The sequence below is a fragment of the Equus caballus genome, chromosome 5 (assembly GCF_041296265.1).
Source record: "Equus caballus isolate H_3958 breed thoroughbred chromosome 5, TB-T2T, whole genome shotgun sequence".
Taxonomy (NCBI): Eukaryota; Metazoa; Chordata; class Mammalia; order Perissodactyla; family Equidae; genus Equus; species Equus caballus.
The window spans coordinates 18,823,955-18,850,760 of NC_091688.1; the positions used below are offsets into that span (position 1 = coordinate 18,823,955).

The following is a 26,806-nucleotide window of genomic DNA, read 5'->3' on the forward strand; positions in this document are numbered from 1 at the left end:
GTCCCTAGAAACAGACCAAAGTATGGATATTTAATTTTTTTTTTTTTAAAGATTTTATTTTTTCCTTTTTCTCCCCAAAGCCCCCGGTACATAGTTGTATATTCTTCGTTGTGGGTTCTTCTAGTTGTGGTATGTGGGACGCTGCCTCAGCGTGGTTTGATGAGCAGTGCCATGTCCACGCCCAGGATTCGAACCAACGAAACACTGGGTCGCCTGCAGCGGAGCGCACGAACTTAACCACTCGGCCACGGGGCCAGCCCCTGGATATTTAATTTTTGATAGCTACTATCAAACTGAAGACACCAATTTATACTCTCCCAATACTCTCACTAACATAGGAGATGATCAATGGTTTACATCTTGCCAATCTCCTGGATAAAAATTGTATCTCAAGTTTCATTATTAGTGAGGATAAACATCTTTTTGTATCAGCCATTGCTATTTCTTTTTGGAAATGTCTGTTTATACCTTTTGTCCATTTTCTATTGATTGTCTTATTGGCCCTATACATTATGTTTGTCCTGTCTTTTGTTTGGCTTTTAACTTTGTTTGTGGTGCTTTTTACTTTCAGCTTTAAATACGAGTTAAATCTATCAGTCTCTTCCTTTACTTTCTAGATTTCAGGCATGGTTAAGAAGGCAATCTTGAGCCTCTGAAAACAGTACTCCTAGAATTTTTTTTTTTAATGTCTAAATATTTACTCCATCTGGAACCTAATTTTATGATGTGAAATAGGGATATAACTGTGTTTGTCCCCCAAAACAGCCAATTTCCTAAACACCACTTTTTAAACAATCCATTCTTTCTCTAACTGCTTGAAATACAGCTTCATTTGTTCAAAACTGATACACACACACACGTTCTGTAGCCTCTATTTTGTTCTAGAGATCTATTTGCTCAATAGACCTATTTCCTACTCCTACTGTCCTACAGATCTATTTGTTTCTACAGACTTATTTCCTGCTCCAAAACCATTATCTTCATTACTCTATCTTTGCAACATGCCTTGCTACTTGGTACGGCAATTCACTCCCCCTAGTTAGTTTTCTTCAAAATTTTCTTAACGAGTTTTTCAAATTTACTCTTCTGGATAATTTTTAAATTTCCTTAAAATTCCATTGAAATTTTAATTGGAAGAGCCTAATTTGGGGAGAATTGATATCTTTACCAATTGAGTCTTCCTATCTAGGAATATACTACATCACTATATTAATTCAGACCTTTTTTTTATGAATTCCGTTTCCTCCTGTAGTTCTCACATATTTCTTAATAGGTACTTTATAGTTTGGGATACTCTTGTGAGTGGGATTTTTTCTTTTACAGAATGATCATTGACAGAGTATTTCTAGTCTAGATGATGAAGCCCAAGCAAGAATCTTCCCTCCTATCTACTACAAACACAATGAAATGCTGTATAAATTTTTAAAAAAACATTTTTAATACATATCTGAGCTGGAGAACAAGAAAAGAAATTTTCAAGAACCAAAAGTCAACAGTGGAGTGCAGAAGATGAAGCTGCACTGATCACAACATGGGCATTAGGAACAAAGACAGGCTTTAGTGGGAATTATGTTAATGCCCAAAGGGTATGAGAGTCGATGCTGTTGGCCCTGCATACACGGCCATAAGCCAGAGAAGCAGGTTCTTTAAGTTGGGTAGTTGCCTCAGTGATACTGACCTGGAACATCTCCACCCACTGGCTGTGAGTCTTAACAGAAAAGGACAGAAACAAGAAAGACCTGCTGAACTTTATATTTTCTTCACCAGGAAAGAGTCCCTAAAAGCTTCCTCTAAAATTAATAAGATATGATTATGAGAAACATTTAGAGGTTAGAATCACTGTGTTTACATACTTCAAATTTAGACAATATTTACTGACTCCTTGCCAAGAATAACAGAATTAATATACTCATACAACTTAGTATTTTGGTCAATTATGTTATTATAAGAAATCTTTGCTTTGTATGGATTCACTATACACGAGTTTCCACAATTTAGTTAAATAAACCTCCAATAACATGGTTCAATTTTCAGTTACCACTGTATATTACCTGCAAAAAATTGCATAAAATACAAACTTTGGTGCTGGTTCTTCAATCCACAAATCACGATGCAAATAACAGATGCTCACAACAATCAGTGATGAATCGCATCACTTTTTCAAAAATCTGTCAGTGATTGATCACTGTGTATCTATTTATTCGTTCACACATAGACAGCAAGCATGGAGTTGTCTCCTTGTCACCCAGTGATAATCCTACACGACAGTTTGACAACTTACAAGAACAGATAATCAAAAGAGGAAATTAGATAAGAAGAACATAAGTTAAGCAAAGAAATGAAGTGATAACACTAAAAGTGAAATTCAAATTGAACTTAAATGGGGTTATAGAAGAAATAGCTGACTAAGGAATGTTGATACTGCGGTCATTTGAGACTCTAGACATGAGCCAGAGGAACTCGGTGAAGGTCAAATTGTCTACATAGATGAAGAAAGTGGTTGTGACAAAAAGGACAAAGATGTTGCAGAGGAAATGATGTCCGCAAAAACTTTTCCATTAAAGGAATCCCCAGAGATATTTCATGACACAGAGTGCAAAGGATAAAATTCTGGAAGCTGATTCAAACTTTGAAAGGAGCAGGACAATTCACAAGGTACGGAAAAGATGTATGCTCCATCACACAGTGAGTTATACCATGTGATGAAGGCAAGCAAGGAGAGCGTTGTTCAAACTTCCCAAGTTTTTTGCAAAGAAACAATACTTTTCCAAAGTCTCTAATATTTTGAATTATTCTATACTAAATATTAGTTTTCCTATTTTAAAAATTTCTCTGTAGGGCCAGTGCTGTAGTGGTTAAATTCAGCACACTCTACGTTGGTGGCCGGGGTTTGGTTCCCAGGCACAGACCTACACCACCTGTCTGGCAGTGGCCGTGCTGTGGCGGTGGCTTACATACAAAAAGAGGAAGATCGGCATCAGATGTCAGCTCAGGCAAATCCTCCTCAGCAAACAAACAAACAAACAAATTCTCTGTACATGTATAACCATCAGAAAGAGAATTTTTAATGTTTTGACAAAGATTTTTAAAGGTTTATAATATTTGTAATCTAGTCTGGAACCATAATTCCCACAATTGTTAGTGTCAGAATTCTACTTGAGTGGATTCAACACACAACATTTTTCTATGGCTTCTCCATCCCTGAGATTTTATTCTGATTGATCTCTTGTCGCCTGGACTTTGTCCTTGCGTAGTTTATTTTTGTTTGTTTATTGTAAGAGAGTCATCTGTATCGTTATTTCTCTAGTATTCCTGGCTTAGGCTGTCTCTTGCCTTACACTTGAAAAACAATCTGAATGGTTATAAAACGCCTGAGATATATATTCTTTCATTCAGAAATTTGGAGATCCCATTCCTCACACTCAGCAAGCACTCACTGAGTACTGCTAAGGCAAAGTTTCTAAGACTAGTCTGATCTTTCATACATTCAATATGACTTGCTCCTCCTACACCTGCATGTCCACATGATTCTTAATTCTTGAAGTTCAGCAAAAATATTCCTGATTCCATGTCCAACTCTATTCTACCGCCTCTCACTAAACTCAATTATCTAAATTCCAAACTCAGCACATTAGCAGCAGAAAAATAGAATAGAGGCCAGGAATACTAAACACACGGTCAACAGAAAAAGACCAAAAAAAAAAAAAACCACCCAAAATTAAAGTAGGCTAAAGAACACAAAAAGCATTAAAGATTGCAACTTTTCAGGTCTTTTAAAAAGTTCAATGCTCTATCATGATTTATTTCCTAAGGAAAGGATTCCAGCCAACAAATGTTTCAATATATTTAGAATCCACATTCAGCTGCTAAATTCTGAATTCAATATTTTGTAATTTTAAATTACATATAATTTTTTTGTATAAATTCCAAATAACTTTTACATATCTTTTACATGTCAAGTTTCTAACTACTTTTTTCAGTGTTAATGCCAATAGAACTGTGATTTCCCAGAGTACACACTATTTTTTACTGCTGTATAGTTTCATATTTAATGCATATAAATAACACTCAGAAGTAAATGAAGAAAAGTAAAATTTTTTTAAACTTCATGTATTTTGAAAGATACTTTGTAAGAGATCATTCGAATGTTAATTTGACTGTAGAGTACCTTACTATTTAAACCACTGCTCAGAAACCTTCATACTACTATTTTTAGGGTTTTGCAAAACACCTTGTCTGAAATTAAATATGAAACTCAAACCCTAAGCTTATCCAGATGAGAAAAATATTAATAGCAATTGCAAACCAGAATAATCAAATAAGAGAGTTTGAACCAGGTGCAAAGCTACTCTACATTCCCGTTTCAAGATTAAAGACGAAAACAAAACCACAGCCTCTTCTTTGCGTTAACCACAAAGCAAACTACAGTTGGTTTGCATAAATCCAGAGCAATGCATACGTGGCAAATAAACAGGTGTATTATGCTTCAAACATCCTGGCTACTGGGGGTACAGTAATACTTTCCCTTCACAATGTATTGGCAGAACTAGAGATAAGTAATTCATATTGCTATGACTCAGTGCCACGAAAAACGTTTAATAATTATCACTCGGCAATAAAGCGCAGATGATCAAACAGTCCCATATAAACGAAGCAGAAGCAAAGCTAAAAGCAAGAGCAAAAACATACAGTAAAACACAGACTCTCCACATCAGAGCGTAATCTACCGGAGTTTTGAGGTGATATAACCCTGCCCTAAAACACTCAAGTCAAAGTAGCCTCAAAGACTGACTTTTTTGTAAAACCAATCCAAAAATCAGGCAATGGGAAGAGACTTTATTCTACTAAAAACAATAACAGAATAAAAGCATTATTTATAACAGTGAGCTATTGAGAATATATCTACTTAATTTCCAATAAAGTTATACACATTTTTAAATGTTTTATTCTAGATCTTATTGTTAAACTCCTCCTTCCTTGAGGCGGATAAGGTATTTCTTCCTAAAATAAAAACTAAGCGATATTTTTTACATACACATATGGATGGCATATGCTAATTACTAATTAAACTTGCATAATTTATCAATTTTCTTTTATACTCACTTATCAGACCATTTTTCAGGTGTTTAGGATTCCATTTATCTAAACTATTAAACTATTAGATTCACTTCCTACACTCAACATTTATTGTCCCTCTAGGTAGCATATTTTATGGAATGCTTCTCAACACTGAGAAGAAACAACTAGCAGAAGTGCAGCTCTCAAAAGATTTTAAATTAATCAGTACAGAGCAGAGTGTCAGCATACTTTAAGTTTGTGCTCAAACTTAGGTGAGACCAAAGGTTTCAAATTCTTCAATATATCTTAATTTGGTTTTGATCAATGATAAAACAAATTGAACTTACAAAATAATGTTATATGAAATAAACAAATGATAATTAATGTTATAATGAAATTAAGCCCTGCTAGTAACAGATTTTTTTAGGAAGATTGTAATCAAGAGACATAGAAAAAGTATTTGACAAAATTCAATACTCTGTAATGATGAAAATTCTCAGTAAACTAGAAATAGAAAAGAACTTAACCCAATATGGGGCATCTATGAAAAACCAACAGCTACCAAGACCCTTCAGAGTGAAAGGCTGACTGCCTTCTCCTTACAATTAGGAGCAAGGCGAGGATCTTACCATTTCTTTTCACCATAATACTAGAAGTCCTAGCCACTGCAAGAAGAAGAAATAAAAGGCAAACAGATTGGAAAGAAAGAAAGAAAAGTCTCTTTGTTTGCAGATGACATGGCTGACCATGTCGAAAATCCTAAAGAATCTACCCAAAAAAGCTAATAGAAATAGTAACTGAGTTTAGCAAGGTTGCAGGATATAAGGTTAATAGACAAAAAGTTATCGTATTTCTGTGTAACATCAATAGACAAATGAAAATTAACAGTTGAAAAACTATAATTTACAATAGCATCAGAATAACTGATCTGAATGATCAAGCTAAAATTATAAAAGACCTAGAAGAAAACAAGAAAATCTTTGTGATCCTGGGCTAGGCAAATATTTTTAGGTAGGCTATAAAAGACATGAATCATAAAAGAAAAAAGGATAAATTGGACTTGATCACAATTTAAAAGATCTGCACTTAGGGGCTGGCCCGGTGGCGCAGTGGTTAAGTTCGCACGTTCCGCTTCGGCGGCCCAGGGTTCGCCAGTTCAGATCCCGGGTGCGCACATGGCATCGCTTGGTAAGCCACGCTGTGGCAGGTGTCCCACATATAAAGTAGAGGAAGATAGGCACGGATGTTAGCTCAGGGCCAGTCTTCCTCAGCAAAAAAGAGGAGGATTGGCAGTGGATGTTAGCTCAGGGCTAATCTTCCTCGAAAAAAAAAAAATAGAATAGTTTTGGGGCTGGCCCTGTGGCCAAGTGGTTAAGTTTGTGCGCTCCGCTTCGGCGGCCCAGGGTTTCACAGGTTTGGATCCTGGGTGTGGACATGGCACTGCTCATTGGGCCACACTGAGGCATCGTCCCACATGCCACAAGTAGAAGGACCCACAGCTAAAAAATATATACAATGATGTACTGGGGGGCTTGGAGGAGAAGAAGGAAAAAAAAAAATCTTTAAAAAAATAAAACATCTGCATTTCAAGACGTTAAGAAAATTAAAAGGCAAAGCACAGACTGAAAGAAAATATCTATAAAACACATATGTGATAAAGGACTGATATCCAGAATATACAACTCTTACAACTCAGTAATAAATGATAAATGACCTGATTTTAAAATGGGCAAGAGATTTGAACAGACACTTCATCAAAAAAAAGATACATTAAACATAGAAAGATTTTCAACATGATTAGTCATTAGGAAAAATCACAACAAAATACCACTATATACCCACTAGAATGGCTAAAATTAAAAAGACTGAAAATACCAAGTGTTGGAGAGGATGTGGAATAACTGAAACTCTTAATACATTGCCGACAGGGAATGGAAAATGTTACAGCCACTTTAGAAAAGTTTAGCAGTTTCTTATAAAGTTAAACTTACCCTTCCCATATGACCTAGCCATCCCATTCCTAGGTGGGAAACATATGAAATGTATGTCCACATAAAAATTTGCCTTCACAGGTTCACAGGAGTCTTCTTAATAATAGCCAAAGACCAGAAACAAGCCAAATATTTATCAACTGGTGAATGGATAAACAAATTGTATTCTATCAAATCAACTGAATACCACTGAGCAATAAATAGGAACTACGATATATCCAACAACACAGATAAATCTCAAAAGCATCAAGCTAAATCAAAGAACCTGAATCAAAAAACTACATACTCTATGATGCCATTTATGTGAAATCCCAGAAGAGGGAAAACTATAGTGACAAAAAGCAGATCACAATGGTTGCTAGAGGTCAGAGGTGGGGAAAAGGAACTAACTGCAAAGGAGCATGAGGAAGCCTTGTGGGGTGATGGAAATGTTCTACATCATGACTGCGTCGGTAAACAACTGTATACAACTGTCCAATCTCCGAATCGTGCACTTCAAATCGGAAATGTTTTGTCTATAAATTATAACTAATTAAACAGAAAGACTTGGTTCTACTGAGTTGAAATCCTATATAGAGTATCAAAGTGTGGTAATAAAACATTATGAGAGGACACTATAGGATTTCTTATGTCATTTTGGCAAAGTTTTAGGATGTTCTAAAAGTAGACGCCAAGGAATAATGGTTAACAAAAGGCAGTCTCACCATGCCTACATACAAAAAGACATATAAACGTAAATCTTCCCTCCTCCCAGCCATTAGTACCACTTCTAAACTACTTTATTTGCAGAATTACTCTATTTGATAACAAACTATCAGAAAGAAACATTAGGTACGCAGTTTCAAGCGGGGAATATGAAAAAGTTCTGGAGATGGATGGTGACGGTTGCTCAACAAAGTGGCTGCTCTTAACGCCACAGAACTGCACACTTAAAGATGCTGAAAGTGGTAAATTTTACGCTATGTATATTTTACTCTAAGAAAAAATGTTTCACAAAAGAAACATTAGGGAAAAATAAGTAAATCTAAGAAAAGTTACACAAATCTAGAAATCCACAAGGAAGTTACATTTTAAAACAGTTCCTTTAGTTTGAATGATAAAGACTAATCTGTTGTTTCTTTGAGCTGTGCTCTCACAAAATCAAGCTTAAAAGTGGCTACTAGGTATGATTCTACTAGTTAAAGGAAATGGTGCTTACCAACTCTCTTAAAGTTTACTTCTAATTTTTAGGGCTCTACCAAAGAACAGCTTTTGCTTATGACAGTTTGAGCTGTCTACAGCAGACAGGAAAAATACTGGAAGAAAAAGATTAGATCAGAGAGCCCAGATACTAAACGGTTCTGCATTTGGTGGCCTAAATACATGTCATTTTGTCATCTAAATCAATCTGCAAACTGACCTGAGCACAAATACTAAGAACATGCTAACAGAAACCCTCAAGTGGCTCTGGTCTGGGGTTAAATAAGGTCATACAAGAAGTGCCAAAACAAACATCAAATTTCATGTTATTTGTGGAAAAGAGAAAGCCATCTGTGCAACTCACTGTGGATAATCTGCAATCTGATTGGGGCTAGATTTGCCAAATGGAGTCATCATAATGTTAATATTTATGCCAATAATTGATAAAGTCAGAAAATTCCTGGATGTACACCAAAGGATGGCAGAGATGACTTATCTACCTAAAGCTGGCAGGGCATTATTATTGAAAAACAGCATGAACAGAACCTGGGGAATCAAAAAAGGAAAAGGAGGGGCCAGCTCCGTGGCCGAGTGGTTAAGATCGCCCACTCCACTGCAGCGGCCCAAGGTTCGGATCCTGGGCGCAGACATGGCACCCCTCGTCAGGCCACGTTGAGGCGGCGTCCCACATCCCACAACTAGAAGGATCTGCAGCTAAGATATACAACTGTGTACAGAGGGGTTTGGGGAGATAAAGCAGAAAAAAAAAAAAAAGATTGGCAACAGTTGTTAGCCCAGGTGCCAATCCTTAAAAAAAAAAAAAAAAGGAAAAGGAAAAACAAGCTCAAAGGGTATATGCCTAAAACAGGAAAGAATGTGTGTTTTAAGGAAGTTCTATGCACAATCTGGGGAAGAAGTTCTGAGTTAAAGCCTAGATGAATTTTAGGAGGGCAGTTTTAACCTCAGGCAGAAAATGAATAATGATAATAGGAGTGATAGCAGCAGCTGAGTTAGTAGCAGTAACAGTAAATTCTTCGATAGTGTTTCCTATTTGCTGGACACTAGTCCTAAGCACTTCCGTTGTATTAGCTTGTTTAACCCTTATAACAACATTGGAAGGCAGGCAACCCATTTAGAGAGATGAGGAAACAGGCTCAGGGAGATTAGGAACTTTCCCATTGTAACCCAGCTGGTAGGTGGCAGAGCCACCTCAGGGTGTCCTGCTCCATTTCCAGAGTTCTTGCTCTTAATCCTATTACACTGCCTTCTCTGGAAAATACCATTGTTCTCCTGGGAACCAAAAAGGTTAAAAGGAATTGCTCTAATTGTAGACTAGACTAATCTTAAAAAGAATGAGAGATGAAAAGCTTTCTCGATTTATTAAAAGCCTACCATACGCCAGGCATTTTACATTTTAACATCGCAGGCAACTAACTACAACAAACTAGAGTTATAGATCCCAAAATTAACCATTAACTTGTATTTTTATGAAGTGTATTGAGTGATTTCTTTGAATTTAAAAGGTAAGGATATACCACAATAATCAAATGCAAAAAAAAAAACCATTATTGATTACATCTTCACAACAATTCAATTCAGTTCTTTCCAAAAAACATTTAATAAGTATTTCCATACCAGGCATGCTACTAGGCACAGGACATATAAAAGATGAATCTATTAAACATTAAAGAAAATGGTTCCTGTTCTCAAAAATCTTACAGCTTATAATAACCCTTTGCAATTATCCCCATTTTACACAGGAAGACACTTCTTAGGGGGTTAAATGGTCTAAGGTCCAAGCTACTAATGGCTGTGATAGGATTTGAACCCAAACTCATCTAACTTCAAAACCTATGTACACTTGTAGTCTACAGCAAGCTAATAGTGTTTCTGAGTATAGGAACTAGAAAAAATGCTCAACTGACTTCAAACAACAAACACAGGGCACTTGGTCTCTGTTTAATATTTTAGAACTGCTTCATGTTAGTTGAGAACTTGAAAAGGGGAAGTGTGCATTCTAGACTAAATCTTGGGTTACAAACCTCACATAAATTGAGCATAGCACAAGTACACTGCGAGAGTCATTCATGTTGTAAAATAGTTGAACATTTTAAAATATGGATGGCAGCGCACTGCAGATGGGTGTGACTCCACTGGAAGATGGAAGCAGGTGTTAATTCCAGGAGTTCCCAGTCTTTGGAGTTGAAATCTCTCTCCTTTAGATCTTGCAGGTAGGTAAGTGTAACAGAAAGTTACCCAGTTAGGATCCAATTAAGAGCAAGTGGACCGGGAAGTCCTCTGAAGGCTGCCCTCAGTACCTGCTCTGTCACAAATGCATTTATTAAGAGCATTCTATAGTAGGGAAAAATGTATTGAAGCAACAGTCTGCTCTTTACCTAATACGGGACGAGATAGTAAAGATACTGTGCTTTACAAAGAGAAGATCTTATTCACAGTGAGATGTATTGAACCAATCCAGCTATATACCATTTTATTCAACTTTGGAACCAAAAGTACGCTTTTACTAGAGGACTAAGGTTTGAGAGTGTAGCATGGATCCACTTGGCCACCTTAAAACCATTAGCCTAGATTTGTTAAATTATGCTTTACCCAAATTGGATTAACCAGGGATAAATGATTTTGAAATATAAAGGGAATGGCTGAAGTTTTGAGAAATGAATTTAAAACTGTGTTTCCAATACAGTTAAAAACACCTCAAACTTCATCACCATCATATTCTAAAAACATTTATTAAGAACTCAATATACTCTTAAAAATGTACAATATACGACAACCAGAAGGACCCACAACTAAAATATACAATATTTAAAAATACAAAAATGCATAAAGTATATGTACTTAGATGTTCATAAAGATAATGTGAACGTATTAAGATATTTGAGTAATACATAATGAAAAATGGATTCATAGAATCAGTTGAAAAATATTTAAAGCAGAATCAAAGTTAGTTCTCTGCCAAACTTTCCCCAAATACATTTTTTATAGGCCTTAATCATAAAAGAAAATCTGCTGACATATTTTAAAACATAAAAACAGGGTCATAGGAAGTAATTCTCAGAATAATTTGATTACACTCTTCCAAATTACACAAATTCACCTGTAAAATCTTTTGAACTCTAAAATTTGCTTGCTAGTTTATCTTTTTAAAAATTAAAATTGTTTTACAGTTTAAGATCATTTTATTGAGGGGCAAAAGTCAGGGAGAGGTGTGGGGCAGCTCCAGCACCCCCAGACCTCCCAGGGGGAACACACCCTCCTTCCTACTTCCTGCTCCCCAGGTGGCTCTCCCTGTACAATGGGGATTAAACTTTTAATTGTGTAATATAAAATTTGCCATTGTTACCATTTCTAAGTTCACTGTTGTGCAACAGATCTCCAGACCTTTTCCATTTTGCAAAACTAAAACTGCTATTTCATCAATGAGCACTAAGATATTTTAAAACTACATGGATCAGCACATCTAGAACACAAAATATATTCAACTCAAAGCCCATTATGAGGACATAATTTGGACAGAGACTAGGTGATAGTTTGTCTCCTTTAAGCAACGGTTTTCTTCATAGAGCATATCAAATGATGCTGGAAACAGTTCTTTTTAAGAGAATAATTTCTCTTAAGGCCAGAGACAACATCTTATTCATATGCATCCAAGATATCTAGCTATATAAGGCACTCCATAAACATTGTTGACAGCATCAAAGGAGACTGCTTAAATACAAAGTTGCATAATCTAATTCAATTTATTCTTACCTATTCAACAAAATGGTTCTCTAAAAATCACTGCCAGGAATGCCATTAGCCTATGTTTGCACTGTTTGTCAAAAACTTCCCTTAAAAAAATGTGCTATTAATTCAGGTTTCAAAATTGCCAGTTGACTGTGCTCACATAATAATCAGTTCACATAAATGGTCTGTAAAGATAAGCTTTCTACTTACCATATAGTTACCATAAGCATGATCAAACATTTCCAGTACTTGATTCCTAATTTTAAAAGAGCAGAAATGGAAAACAGTTAAGTATATGCTATTCATCGTCTTTCAAAAAGTTAATGCTCCTTCATAAACATACACCAATAAAAAACAAAAGAAAAGTTTATTTAGAAAGGGACCTAAACAGCCAGGAAATACACCAGCAGTAGTAGATAAGCTTTCAAGAACCACACAGAACTGGGCCAAACTTTTACTATTCCTAGCAATTTACGTAAACTTCATCTTATAATTTTTCCTCAGTAAACTGATGAATGATGCTGTGTCAGGCAGAGAGAAGCAAATCTGATGCTGAGAAACAACTATGTCTTAAAATTATTTAAAATATCTGTCTTGAAAGGGGGAATATTGCTGGAGAGCCCCCAAAAGAAGTAAATCTTGTTACCATTTATTGCTTGTACTATATATTCTACTGAAAAAGAGAGGTAGGTATGTATGTGTATTGATCTGAAATAAAAATACTCTGTCAAGCCTCTGCCTTTCCTCTTAAACTGAATAAAATTACTAATGCCTAGGTTAATACATATTTATTAATACATGTCTGTCACATTTTCAAAAGATACATTTTATGATTTTGTGACATACTCTGTACTCCTTTAAAACCTGTCAAAAGTCAAATAAATAATATTCACCTCTAAAATGAGAAAACTAGTCCTCAAAAAGAGATCTGTGTGTTTTGGCTAACTCTGTTTCTCAAAATCCCCAAGACAACTGTTTAAAATGGAGATTTCTGATGCCCACATCAAATTTACTAAGTCAAAATCTGCAAGGTTGGGACCAAGGAATAGTCTTTCAATTAAACTCTCTCAAGTTTGGGGGCTTGAGGGCTACAGGAAAAACCACAAAAGTTAATGCTATGGCTAGACAAGGCCAAATCTCTCAATAAATAGTAAAGGAAAAACAGTTTATTAATCTTTTACTAACTCTTACTGCTATTCCCAAAGTTGCAAACACTAATGGCAAGAATTAAATAAAGTGTTAAAGAAAATGCTGATATTTTTATTTTGTCTCCTGTTATACTGCAATTGCCATTCTAAAAACTGTAATCATGGATGATGAAACAGTGGTAATAATGGAGCTAGCAGAAAGAAAAGGACAAATTTCCAGATGCTGGCTACAAAGACCAACAAAATCAAGTACACTCAAACCTGTGAACTGAATAAATTAAATCTTGACAACTTTTTATGAATAATCATCATTTAAAAACACCTAATCAGGGCGCTGGCCTGGTGGCGCAGCAGTTAAGTTTGCACGCTCTGCTTTGGCGGCCCAGGGTTCGCCAGCTCAGATCCCTGGTGCAAACCTATGCACCACTTGTCAAGCCACGCTGTGGCAGCATCCCACATATAAAGTAGAGGAAGATGGGCCAAGGATGTTAGCTCAGGACCAGTCTTCCTCAGTAAAAAGAGGAGGATTGGCAGCAGATGTTAACTCAGGGCTAATCTTCCTCAAAAAAAAAAGAAAAAGAAAAAGAAAAACAACCCAACTAATCATTAAAAACAAGATCTTATCACTTTGTTAAAATACTAATTCTTTATGTGCTTATATGTATGATAGAATACAGATCAAGTTACCTCTGAAAATTATAGAATATCTTAAAGAATCCTCCTAGACATTTCTTTATTAAATTGCAGATGATAAAGATTTCTCAAATTAACTAATAAAAAAAGTTAAAATTTCGCTTTCAAGCACTCATATCAATAAATGGAACATGGAAATTCTTCTTTTCCTTCCTCTGAAATGGAATTAATACAAGATTATTGCCAAGCTGTAGAAATTCCTATAATTGGTAATGGTAGTGCCCAGACACGTGTATTCCAGATAACATAAGCTTTAACTTATTAATCCAACTTAGCAAGCATTCAATTTCCAAGATTATGAATAAATCATGATTGCATACAAGGAGACATTATTTTCCAATCCTTACACTTATGCAGCACATGATCACCAAATTTCACAACACATACTTCAAAGTGGAGATATTTAGCATCCACTGGAGTGCTTTCTCTCTGTTATTTAAACATATAAATCCTAACAAAGTCATATTTAAATACAGAATGGTAGAATAATTACTATATTAAACCGAAAAAAATGTTTCTATAAGGTCATATATCTGTTCAACAACTGGATAAAAATGTATTGCAAATCAGATCCACAGTTCAAAAAGTATGTCTCTTCCTGCATTTTGAAATAATTTCTATAAATCAGCTTTTTCTAAAGCTACATTGCCTGTCAATGTGCTACAGAAATTGAACTGTTTTATACTTCACTTTTTTAAGTGAAAAGATTGAGAACTGCTGTAACATTTCAAACACAAAAACAAAAAACAACATATTCCAGGAAGCCTAAAACTACATATGACCATGTAAACAATTTCAAGTGAGCAAATGCTTACTACCCATGACAGCTCCAGTCTTTATCGCAAGTTTGGTTTGGTGGGGTAGGAAAAGCGGTGGGGCATTTTCTGCTTTTTATCATAAATCACTATTTGGGCTTTTAAAAAAAATCGCACAGGTAAACCTAATGAATCAGAGTTCCGTCTCCGGAAAATTCCCAAAGGGGAAAGCAGTCAAGCACTTGAGTATTTGTGGTTTACAGCTCTTGACTCTTACTCTAGAGTAAGGCGATCTAAATTAACAAGCCTAAACAGCTGTCATTTCACTTTCATAAATGATCTCAAAACTTGAGCTGCTATCTCAAGCCAAAGTGGTTGGACTTTTCCAGTTAAAAATTAATTTTGGTCAAAAATGAGTTATCCAATGACTTTTCTTCAAATACAGATTTTTAATAAAAAAGGGAGAAAGGGGAGCGGTGGTCAAATAAGATTCTTGCTATCCCTGAAGCTTCTCTTTGCAGGTTCTACATAAGTGCAGTGTAGCGGAGACAGCACGGGCTCTGAGGTCAGACATACCTGGGTTTGAATACTGGCTCCACCATTTACTAGCTCTGTGACTTTAAACAAGTTAACTTTGAGTCTCAACTTCCTCATCTGCAAAATGGGGATCACATCCACCTCATTAAGAAATAGGGAGGATTACAGAAGATAACATATGTCAAGTGCCTGACACAAGGTAGGGTATTCCGTGAAACAGTTTTATCAGTGATACAGTAAATTCCTAAAGAGAGAAGGTTTAAGATGCTTTGAGTTTATTGGTAATTTTGTTTTGATAGCTGATATTTCATCTTTTTTCCATCAAGTGTCCTTTATTGCTATTTTATTTAAAAACTAATACAAGACTCTTGCAATAATTTAAACAGTAAGAAGTGCATAAAATAAAACCTGATGGTTCTACCTCACCTCCATCCTAACCCCAGGAGATAATAATCTTTCCCTGTTTTTCTGAGCTTAGACAATTTCTTTTCTGTTTTTTTTTAAAAATACACGGTATGATATGATACTATACATATTATTCTGTAATCTGCAACCTGCAGTTTTTTGTTTTGTGAATATATCCCAGACAGCCTTCCAATGATCTACCCTCCCCCCTTAATGTCTGAATACTATTCCATTACATGGATGCTCCTAGGAACAGTTTCGTTCTTTCAAAATGCGCATCCTTGTACACCTGTCTCCATATTAATAGTAATTTCTGCAGAATAGATTTCCTGAGATGGGATTAGTGAATCAAAGAGTACACACAATTTAAATTTGGGGAGATCTGGTCAATAAGTCACAGCACTTGACACTCCTAGCAAGTCTTTTCTCACATTTCAACTAGCCAGTACTCTCTCCACGTGTTTTGTACTTACTAACCTGATGGCAAAAGCAGCTATCTCATTGTTTTAATCTGCGTCTATCACAATTATGAGGTTGAGCAACTTTCCATGTTTATTGACTATTAGCATTTCCTTTCCTATGAGTTAACTCTTCACACCGTTGGCCCATTCTCTACGGATTCTTGGCTTTTTTTTTTATCCATTTGTGGGACCGACCGTATATCAGAAATACTGACTCTGAATTAAACGCTCTAAATACAACTGATAATTTTACGACACTTTCAAGACTGATAAAAGAACTCTGAGTAAAGTGAACAGATAAGCTTAACCGGTGCTTTTGAATAATACCATCATGTACTGTTCTATTATGAAAATGCTGTGCAAGAAAACACTGCGAGGAAATAGTAAAACGTGTCAAGCTCAAGTTCCAATGAACGCCCCCTTTTCCGTAACAGGTGTAAACACGATTTCCTTAACTACTGTGAGATCAGCAACATTTTCCCAGCTGGGAGCTCACGGGTGCTCCCGTGGTTAGAGACATCTAACCAGGTCTCCGAAGAAAAGACAACCGCAGGACTCTTCGCGCGCAGCAACACGGCTGTAGCCCCCATCACCGGCCACTGACAACGCGGGCGGCGGCCCCCACCTTCCGGAACCTGTCTACCCGGCCAAGGTCCTCGCGAGGCAACAGCCGTCTCAATCGCGACACGAGAGGCCACCGCGCGCCCGGGTCGCAATGACAGGCACCGCGCCTGTGGTCAGCCTCACGAGGAAACCCACCCCAGGCTGCCAAGCACCCTTACCCAAGCTTCTGTTTCTCCTCCCTACTCATGGGCGCGGCCCCCGCTGTCCACACGGACGTGGCCGACACCAGGCAGAGGGCGGCCGTCGCTGCCACTAGGCTCCATGGCGCTCGCTGGGGGACCGGGAACCCACAGCCCGGGCCGCCGCCGGCTTCGCTCATGGCCCCGCGGTTCCGCGCACGCGCAGCTGCTACGCCCGGCCGGTGGGACACATTGCTGGACGCTGGTGGCGAAGGGGCTGCGAGCCGTGCCGAGGGCGGGATGCGGAGTAACGCGAGCGGCTGCCGTCGCCGAACTGTTTCCCGGAGCCACCGAGCCAGTCCCTAGCGCCAGCGCTGCCACCGCCCTCCGCCCTCAGCAGCCCGGAGCGCCTCCCCCAGCTTTCCGGTGTCGTAGTCTAGGAAACCGCCTCCCCCAACGCTACTTCCGGGTAGGGCCCACGATATTGAGCCTCAAGACCAATGGGGACCGGATCGGAGAGGGGCTGGCTTTGAGGACAAGAGAGGGCATTGGCCGGGAGAAGTGAGACGTGGACAAAAGGCGGTGCTGGGGAGGGACCACTCGCTTCGGCCCTTCTTGCACCCGTGAACTTGCGACCTGAAGACTACCAGTCCCGGCGTGCACTGCTTCCTCCCCGGCTGTCTGGCAGTCAGACTCCAGCCGGCTAAATTTCCACCCTGGATAGGCGCGTTGCATTCTGGGACTTGTGGTCTTCCAAGGGTCACGGGCGGGTCCCGGGATCCCGCTTCCCCCAGACCTGTGCAGCCGGCCGGCCCTCTCTCCCTTGGCTGCTGAGTTCGTAGGAGCCCGTCAGCTCTTTATCCCTCTTCCTGCAAGTGCCGTTTCCCTGGGGGCTGGCTCAATGAGGTTTTCTCGTCCCCAGGTCGGTGCTAGACCCTTTAGGGAATACATAGCGTGGGAGTAGTCTTCTGCCCTCAGAGAGATTACAAAGCAATAACAGCAAAAATGAATTGAGCCTTTGACGGCAAAGTTCTTAGAGTTTTACTTGCGTTCTCTCATGCACACTTCTCAACTCTAATAGGTAAGTACCACCATCCCCATTTTGCAAACGCGGAAACCGAGGCTAGAGAAGTTAGGTAGCAAGCCCTCCTCACTGCTGGATGAGATTCCAACCAAGCTGCCTGACTCGGAAGCCCTTGCCTGGAACCACATCTTTGCGTGGTACAAGGATGAAGGAGGGCACGTGAGGCCTCATACATGGTTAATAAGAGTTATCTAAAAAGTTCAGTGTAAGCAGAGTAGTGTGAGCTGCTAAGAAAGTTTAATGAAGGAGGTTGGAACTTGTGATTCATTTTGACAGCTGAGTCCTAGGTTAATCATTGGTAAAATGACAAGTAGGTTCCTCTTGAAAAACCACGTTGTTTTTCTTGTGTGATAATTCAATAGGTAGGTGCAGAGTTTAGGAGCCTGGATGTGACCTCTATCACCACAGTCAAGCGCTCACTCGTCCCCTCAGCAGCTTTCAGCTCTCTTTCTGGAAATTTTCTTCCTTGATTTTGACAAATAAAAATGGCAAGTAATAGGATATATTGGGGTATATGAGGAAGCCATTTTGTGTAAACCTAATTCGGCCTGGCCTTGTCTTTCCAAAAGGGACTGACCCCAGCTGTTGAGCATGCATTGTATATCTGCTTTAGATATTCCCCATGGCAAGAACAAAGGCCCTTGAGATAAAGGTGCAACTTTCCTCCCCCTCCCAAAGCTGGCATTTCTTTAAGGATTAAGCACCTTTCCTTAGGGTAGAAACTGATGGCCGTGCTCACCTGTGACCACCCAGCTCGAGACAATAGACTTGCCTCCTGCTACGCCCTCCGAGAGAGCAGACTCACTACCTGCTGTGTCCATCAAGCGCTGTGCCGACAGGGCAATCTTGTGACTATTGTGGGAGGGACATTTCAATCACATGTGAAACGTCCTGTTTGGGGGTATATAACCACTCTGTATACCTCACTTCTTTGGTGCCCTTTCTTCCTTCGGGAAGAAAGGCCCCGGGCCATGGTCCTCAGATTACAGCTCAGAGTAAACTCACCCAAATTTTCATTTATAGATTGGTTATGAATTATTTTCGTCGACAGTTTCTATCACCTTGCATCGTCTGCTTACCTCTCTGACCTCCCATTCGGGTGACATCAATGACCTCTTCCTTCACTCCCCCTCTCTACTCCCTCCCTGCATTTTAAGGTTTTCTTTTTGTCTGTTTTTCTCTTTGTACTCAATTCCTTGGTGATTTCTTCCACTCATAGGGATTCAACCATCATATCCCTGTGGTTGATTTCTAAATCAGTATCTGTCCTGGTCTGTAAACCCACATTTCCACATCCCTAATAGAAATTCACTTCTGTCTGGCCCGAGGGTAGCTCAAATGTAATGTTCAGGACTTCAAATTAATGCATCAGAATTGACTTTAACTCATCCTCCTCCTCCATGTTTCAGGCCCAACCAGTTGCCAAATTATATAGGTGGTGCTATCACTACCTTTCTTTCTACTCCCACTTCTGCTGTTTGAGCCTTGGTTACCTCTTTCCTGAACCATTGCAACTGTGTCCTAAATTATTTCCCTGCCACTCTATTTTTCGCTACATTACTACCAGAGTTGGCATTCAAGCACATCTGCCAACCCTCTGAACATGTCATCTCCCTTCTACCATGGCCTTGCCCTCAAATCCTAGGCGATAACTAACAAATTTCCATGTTATTTCCCTTCTGTGCCTTTGCTCTTCCTATCCCCTCTGCTATCCCACCATCTTTGTCTGTAGAACAGCCATCGCCCATTAAGTCTTTGCTCAGATTCCATCCACAGAATGCTTCCAGTCATTAGAAGTCATCCTCTCTGCTGTCTTTCCATTGTATTCCATGTCTTTATTACTGTGTTTTCAGTCTGCCACGTCCACTAGATTGTGACCGCTTGGACGGTATTGACTTTAGCTTACTCATATGTATGTTCCAAAAATCAGCACTGTGCCTCTCCTGTTATAGATGCTCAATAAATGTTGAATATATTTATTTGTTTCTTTATTCCTTCAGTTTCCTTATCTATAAAGTGGGAATAATATAGTTCTGTTATTTACCTATGTGGATGCTGTGAAAACACATGTGGTCATTTCTGTACAGTATTTACTTTTATCCCTTTTATGGACCTGCAACCCTACCTTGTTTCCATCCTGGATCCTCTTAAGCAGCTTTACTGATGAAGTTAGTTAAATAAATAATACCTGTGAATTTTTCTTGGCTCTGGCGTAGAGAACATGACAAACTAAAGGTCAACACTAATCATCCAGTATTTGAAAACTAGGAACAAAGAAAGTAGAAAAATGGTCTGTGACCTTCAGTTATATTGAAATGTAGTCAAGTCAATTATTTGTAGTGGATTATTGGCAGTAACTCAGTTTTCTTTACCTTCCTGATGTTCCAAGCCTTTCTAAGTCAAAATTGACTATTACTTATCATTAAGAAACAATGTCCTCAGCAAGGAGGAGTACTGGCTTTTAATGTTTAGCATTTTCTGGGTTTTTTTCCCTTGGCTTATTTGTTTGTTTTCAAGCTAACATTGCATTTTAAAAAATGTATAATGAGAACCCAGAGCATCTTTTTCTCCCTTACTGAAATTCAATTTCTAGCCAATGGTTGAGTCCATTTTTCACTAATCTTGGCAAAACCCTAAGTAGAAAAGCTTGTGTGGCCTAAAAAGCATTGCAACTTATCATATCTAAGGTGGAGCCCATGGAAGTGAAAGAAAAACGTTTACAAAGTGCATTTCAAAAGAAAACCCATTTTAACCCCTTAATGGAAATAATAGAAATTTTTAGCAAATTGGCAGTTTATGAATCCTAGGAAAAACTTACACTTATTATTTTAAAGCCTACACACATTATTTTATATACTTAGTGATTAAAAAAAAGACATAGAAGTTAAAACACTGGTGGAAAGCATTAAGGAGAATAAAGATAAGGACTTATAAAGAATATGGAAGAGATTTTAGATGTGTAAATCCCATTTAAAAAGGTAAGAAATAAGATCCGTTTATAACATGCCCTTTAACCGGTTAGGAGTTTGTTTGCACAGCCTTGTAGCTTATGTAAATATGTATGCTCACCTGGTGCTCTCTTTACTTCTTGCCTGGAAGGATCAGGAGTTAGGGAGGGGTAGCAGCCATGGTTAGAGTCATATGGATACACGAATATAAGGGAGAGTCTCCACTTTAATATTAGGGCTCGGAAATCGTCCCAGGAGACTGCGACCAGCTGTGTGAGACTGACCCTAAGGCAGCAGTTGCCCCTAAATGACTTGAATTCTTTAGTACAACAGATCTAGTTTCTCCTCAAACTCCAATGTGGAATTTGGGAGTGGTGATTTTTGTCATTCTTCAAATCACTTTTCCTCTTATTTGATAGTGTGTGGAATTTGCAGAATACTTTTCTTCTTAAGAACCCAAACTTGCAAACATTGAATAAAGACAGAATAAAAATACTCTGCATTCATAACTGGAGACTTTAAGGCCCCAGAAAGAGTACTTCAGGAAAAAGGTATTCAGTGAGTTTTGTGGACTGATTCCATGCTTGGCTGTCTGACTTACTGACGCAAATTTCAAGAAAGAGAATGGGAAATTCGGATGATTCACTACCCCCAAAGATGTCCCCAGGGCTTTTTCCACCTCTCAATCATGATTCGAGATCTTCAAAATCACTTCAGCCTCAGATTATTATCTCTCTTCCCTCAGTGACACCTGACTCAGCTCTCTCAGGCGAGAGACTTTGCTCCTACATCAGGTTTACTGTTAAACTCAGTCTTGTGATTGGGTCTCTGGTTTAGCGGCCATTTTTCATTTACTTCACGCAGCAGAAACAAAGCCAAGTCACATGGCTCTTCACAAGCGAGTGCCTCTTGCCCCTGCCCTTCTCCTAAATCCCCATGCCGCATCACCAACGCAGTTTCCACATTGCACTTTAGTCCGGCCACAAGGTTTGAAGCCAGCACCATTCAACAACATTCTGCACAGGTGTCATAGGTAGCAGGGTGGCCAAGAACGGTGGCTTTGAGCCAGCTCCGCTGCTTATTAGCCTTGATATCTTAAGTAAGTTACTGAATTCTTTGTGCCTTAGTTTACTTATTTGCAAAACAGGAATTAAAATAGTCCCTACCTCACAGCGTTTTTTAGGGGGATTAAACAGTTTAAATGTTGTAATTTCTTCTAGGGGTGTTGTGAAGATGATGAGATGATGTGTGTAACATATTAAGCACCGCTTGAAAGAGCTCAATAAATAGTAGCTATTGATATTCTCATTTTTATGGGGTAGAAAGGAAAAGTTGCCATGATTGAGAGCAGGATCCAAGGGTAGGCCCCCAGGGCCCTGATTCTATTCTCAGCCCCAAATCTTGTCCACTTCCTTGGCTTGCTGACCTCGTGCCACCACTGCAGGCTCCCCGGCCGAAATGTAGCCCTCCTGGACCTGCAACTCCAGAGACCATTGAATTCAGGCTCAGTTTCTGCCGTGGGGACGTTGTACGAGCTATAGAGCATCATCCATGTAGTAGAGATACATACAAACACAATATATATGTATACACACACAGATGTAAAACTGTCGTACACACCTAACATTATCTTTTGAGGCTTTCTTCCTCTTAACCCATAATCCTGAGACAGAGTGATCCAAATCTGTCAAACCCCATCATTTATTAATCTCAGGTGTATGCTTTCCATCGAAATAAATGCTGACAGTCCTTAAATATTAAATATTTCTGGGCTTTCTTCTCCAGCTTAAAGTTGTATGAAAATAGTACTTTCTTTCTTCTCCAAGTATCTTGAGAGGCTTTTGGACTTTTTTTGTTGTGGTTTTTTAATTTATGTGTTTGGGGTTATTTTTACAAGCAGAGCTTTTAGTATTTTCAGTGATAAGCCAGGGGGAAAGAAGATTTGTCATGGATGAAAAGTAGAATAAATAGTTCTTAGTTTCTTCACAGATCAATCTCGTTGTGATGTTTTAAACTCAGTGTACAACACACATGATTGTACTTAAAACTTTGAGAGATGAGGTTTTTAGATGCCACTGCCCTCTTGACCACATTTTTCATGGCATCAGGCAGTGAGGCAAGCACAGTTACGTTGTGCATGGCAATGTTCTATTGTTAGTCCACTGCTAAAGATTGATAGACTTTATTATTCTTTATAAAACTAACTCTTAAGCACATTTTATCTTCAGAGCCTTCCTAGCCCTTCTTTGGGGCTTACACTCAATTTTAGCACCTGCGTTGGGTTCCCAGCGCATCCCACTCTAATGCCTCATGTTTTTTCTGGTTTTCCTCCGTGTCTCTCGCATCACTTCCCTTTCCTTCCCACGTCCTCCCCTTCATTTGGCATGGGCGTGCGCGCACACACACACACACACACACACACACATTTGCTTTGTGCCCACTCCTGAGCATTGAACTTCAACACGCCTTGAGTTCTAGACCTGAATCTGCCATTTTCAATTCTATGCAAGTCAGTTTCTCTAAGACTCAGTTTTTTGTTTTGTTTTTTCATTCCATATGGCCAACAGAGGTGGGCAAAAGTTCCAAATGTGGAATCATGTTAGTGGTTAAAAAGAGGGAAATAACTTGCAAATAGCTTAATCATGTAAAATTACTGGCTTACTTTTGGTAGATAGCCATAGCAGCCAAATAACAGGAATTGGGATGAAAATTAAGTATTCTTCAACAACCTTGTAACCAGTTTATAATTAAACCAGGTCTTAGGCCAATTTCATATATACGGACATTTATTAAACAAACATTTGTTAGCAAGCAGAGACAGGTAACACATACTACCTGTTCTGTGAATCTCATGAAGTGCCAGGTCTTGGTCCTTTTAGGTTCTGCAATCATGACCTTGCCTGAAAGATTCACTGGAGGAATATGAATAATATTCCGGAGCCTGGAATCTCTCACCCTTATAGTAAGCATCAAAGAACAGAAGTGTTACATCTCACACACCATCCTTAATGGTCTAGCTTCTTACAACTTGTTCATGCAGGAGTAGGGGTACCTCTGAAATATTTTAGCTAGTCCATGTATCTTGGAAATCACTAATTCTATCAATGAGAACTTATTTCTTTTTTTCCTTTTTTTTTGAGGAAGATTAGCCCTGAGCCAACATCTGCTGCCAGTCCTCCTCTTTTTGCTGAGGAAGACTGGCCTGAGCTAACATCCGTGCCCATCTTCCTCTACTTTATATGTGGGACACCTATCACAGCATGGCTTGCCAAGCAGTGCCATGTCCGCACCCAGGATCGGAACCAGCAAACCCTGGGCCACCGAAGCAGAATGCTGCACCACCAGGCTGCCCTCAGAACTTATTTCTAACATCCATTATGATGACTAACAAACCACTAATTTCAACGATGGAAGTTCATTTTCAACATTTGTTATATTAAATAGAATGATCTTTGGTCTTAGTAGAGAGAAGATGGAGAGATGTACTTGTGGTACCTACCACTATAGGGAGCCTTCCTGATGAGACCACTAACTGTCATCCTAGAGTGGGAATTTCTGAATGGAGCAACTGACTGCACCTCGAGTATGACTTCACCTAATCCATGTATAATATCGTACTGTCTATGTTGAAGAATTTTAAGGAAAAATGCAGACATCATCATCATCATATTTATGAAGAATATACAATATGTCAGGCACTTTCTCCCCTCCCTTAACACATGAGAATTGTTATCCTTGTTTTACAGAAAGTTCAGAGAAGTTGTCACTTTGCACAGGTCAAAAGCAGGGAAATGGTACAGTCAAGATTTAGATATAGATCCAGACCATTTCTACCTTACTAGAATGACCATAAATTCTGGTTTGCCTGTGACAGTTTTGATTTATATCAGTGTCCTATTATCCTATCTGATTAGTGCCCCCTTTCATTTTCAAAAATGTCCAAATTTGAACAGTAAATTATTTGATCACCCAAACGTTGCCTCCAAAGTCCGAGGACCTCCATCCCCCAACTATGTCAGATTCTATCAGATATATGAACACAACACAGCAAGTACTCGTTGCCCAACTTCTTCTTGCCCTGCCACACTATTTTGAATAAAAGGGAGAAAAAATGATGTAATTGGGTGGCACAAATTCAGGAAAAGAAAGTGCTGCTAACAGGAAATACAAGTTTCCTGCTTTACTAAGAAAGATGTAATAATGAGTCACCAAGAAATTGGACAGACTGAAGTAATCAGTTATAAAATGCACTGAAAATTATAGGAGGAAGGATAAGACCAATATTGAAATTAAGCTATACTTTCAACCATGTTTTCCCAAGGACATTCATATTGACTACATTTGGTGTCTGTTTTATCTGTTTCCATTTATACTTACCCTGGAACACTAAGGGGAAAAAATAATTTTGCATCAAAATTTTACCACTTTAGGTATAGTATAAAACTCACACCTTTGGTTACAAACTTCCAGTTATAAAATAAACAAGTCATGGGGGTATAATGTACAGCATGGTGACTATAGTTGATAATACTGTATTGCTTTTTTGAAAGTTGCTAAGAGAGTAGACCTTAAAAGTTTCCATCATGTAGCCAGCCTGGTGGCATAGTGGTTAAATTCGCACACTCTGCTTCAGTAGCCTAGGGTTCATGGGTTCAGATCCCTGGTGTGTACCTACCGATCTGCTCATCAAGCCAAGCCCACATACAAAATAGAGGAGGATTGGCACAGATCTAAGCTCAGTGACAATCTTGCTCACCAAAAAAAAAAAGTTTTCTTTGCAAGAAAAAAGAATTTTTTTCTTTTGAGGAAGATTAGCCCTGAGCTAACTACTGCCAATCCTCCTCTTTTCGCTGAGGAAGACTGGCCCTGAGCTAACATCCATGCCCATCTTCCTCTACTTTATACGTGGGACGCCTACCACAGCATCACTTTCTGCCAAGCGGTGACATGTCCGCACCCGGAATCTGAACTGGTGAACCCTGGGCCACTGAGAAGCGGAATGTGTGAACTTAACCGCTGCGCCACTGCTGGCCCCAAGAAAAAAAATTTTGTAACTATTTGTGGTGATGGATGGGTTTTAACCAGACTTATTGTGGTGATCATTTTGCAATATTATATAAGTATCAAATCATTATGTTGTACACCTGAAACTAATACAATGTTATATGTCAATTATACCTCAATTAAAAAAAAAAATCACACCTTTGGTATAGCGTTAGATTTACCAGTCAGTTGTGGGAACTAGAAAGAACTTCTCTAGGGTGCATTGAAAATTTACTCCAAGAACATTTCTTTTCCAGGCAAAACTAAAATCCCTTATCCCTGCCATGACCTTTTCCCGAAATGATAAAGACAGCTGTCTTTGGATGTGTATGGCTTGAGAAATGCTGGCCTTTACTTGTCTGTGGGTTCCCCTGTGGCAGAGACACATCACCATGTGACCCGTAGTGAGCAGGCCTCCAGAACTAAGAAGTGCTCTTGTGTGAGGCGAAGGCAGCCCTCTGTCACTCATCATCCCATGACTGGGTGGGCTATCAGAGGCTGCTGTTCTGTTGCTTTTGCTGGCCTCCTCTCTGAAGCTGACTATTCTTAAGCTGCAGCCACACTCTCTTCCCACCTCTGGCATCGCCTGAGGTCTTGCTAATGGTGACTGGCAGCAATGGCGGACTGAGAACATTGAAGGAGGTCAACAAGGCCAGGTAGACAACATGGAATTCTTGGATTAATTCTTTGCGTTGTGCCTTAGATTTGCTTAGATCCAATCTCTTTCTTTAAATTCTAGGAATCTTTTTTGGGGAGGGAGGTTGGGGATGAGAGGAGAAGGAGACAACCACACAGTAAAATGTGTTACCTTAGTCTGGGAGGGGAACTAAGTCTTTTGAGTAGGGAATGCTAAAAAGCATAGAACACAATTTGCGTGGAACTTATATCTATTTGATTTGTAATAAGATGTGTTTCCACTCTTACCTACATCTTGAAAATACCTACTAAGCATTTGCGGTGTCATGGACACGGTCGGGGTCATGGGGGTGTTTTGAGCTGGGAAGATAGGAGAAA

General features: G+C 38.9%; 1 protein-coding gene and 1 long non-coding RNA gene across 15 annotated transcripts in view; one reads left to right on the forward strand and one right to left on the reverse strand.

Annotated features, from left to right (window-relative positions):
* The window catches only part of EDEM3 (ER degradation enhancing alpha-mannosidase like protein 3), a 64,187-nt gene extending 46,825 nt beyond the window's left edge, over positions 1-17,362 (reverse strand). For 6 of the 14 annotated variants that reach the window (XM_070267867.1, XM_070267865.1, XM_023640703.2 and 3 more), the window contains exons 1-2: positions 16,757-17,163; positions 12,186-12,231 (exon numbers count right to left, since the gene is read on the reverse strand). In XM_070267867.1, the coding sequence (XP_070123968.1) occupies positions 12,186-12,231; positions 16,757-16,917 (207 nt within the window). In that variant the 5' untranslated portion in view covers positions 16,918-17,163. Of the gene's footprint in view, positions 1-12,185; positions 12,232-16,756 lie in introns of all 14 variants that reach the window. The other 8 variants (XM_070267873.1, XM_070267871.1, XM_070267869.1 and 5 more) reach the window with 3 other exon arrangements.
* Positions 17,363-17,464: 102 nt separating this feature from the next.
* Positions 17,465-25,950, forward strand: LOC138924235 (uncharacterized). Its single transcript, XR_011439050.1, has 2 exons — positions 17,465-17,798; positions 23,890-25,950. It is a non-coding gene; the product is annotated as an uncharacterized lncRNA (long non-coding RNA).
* Positions 25,951-26,806: the final 856 nt, after the last annotated feature.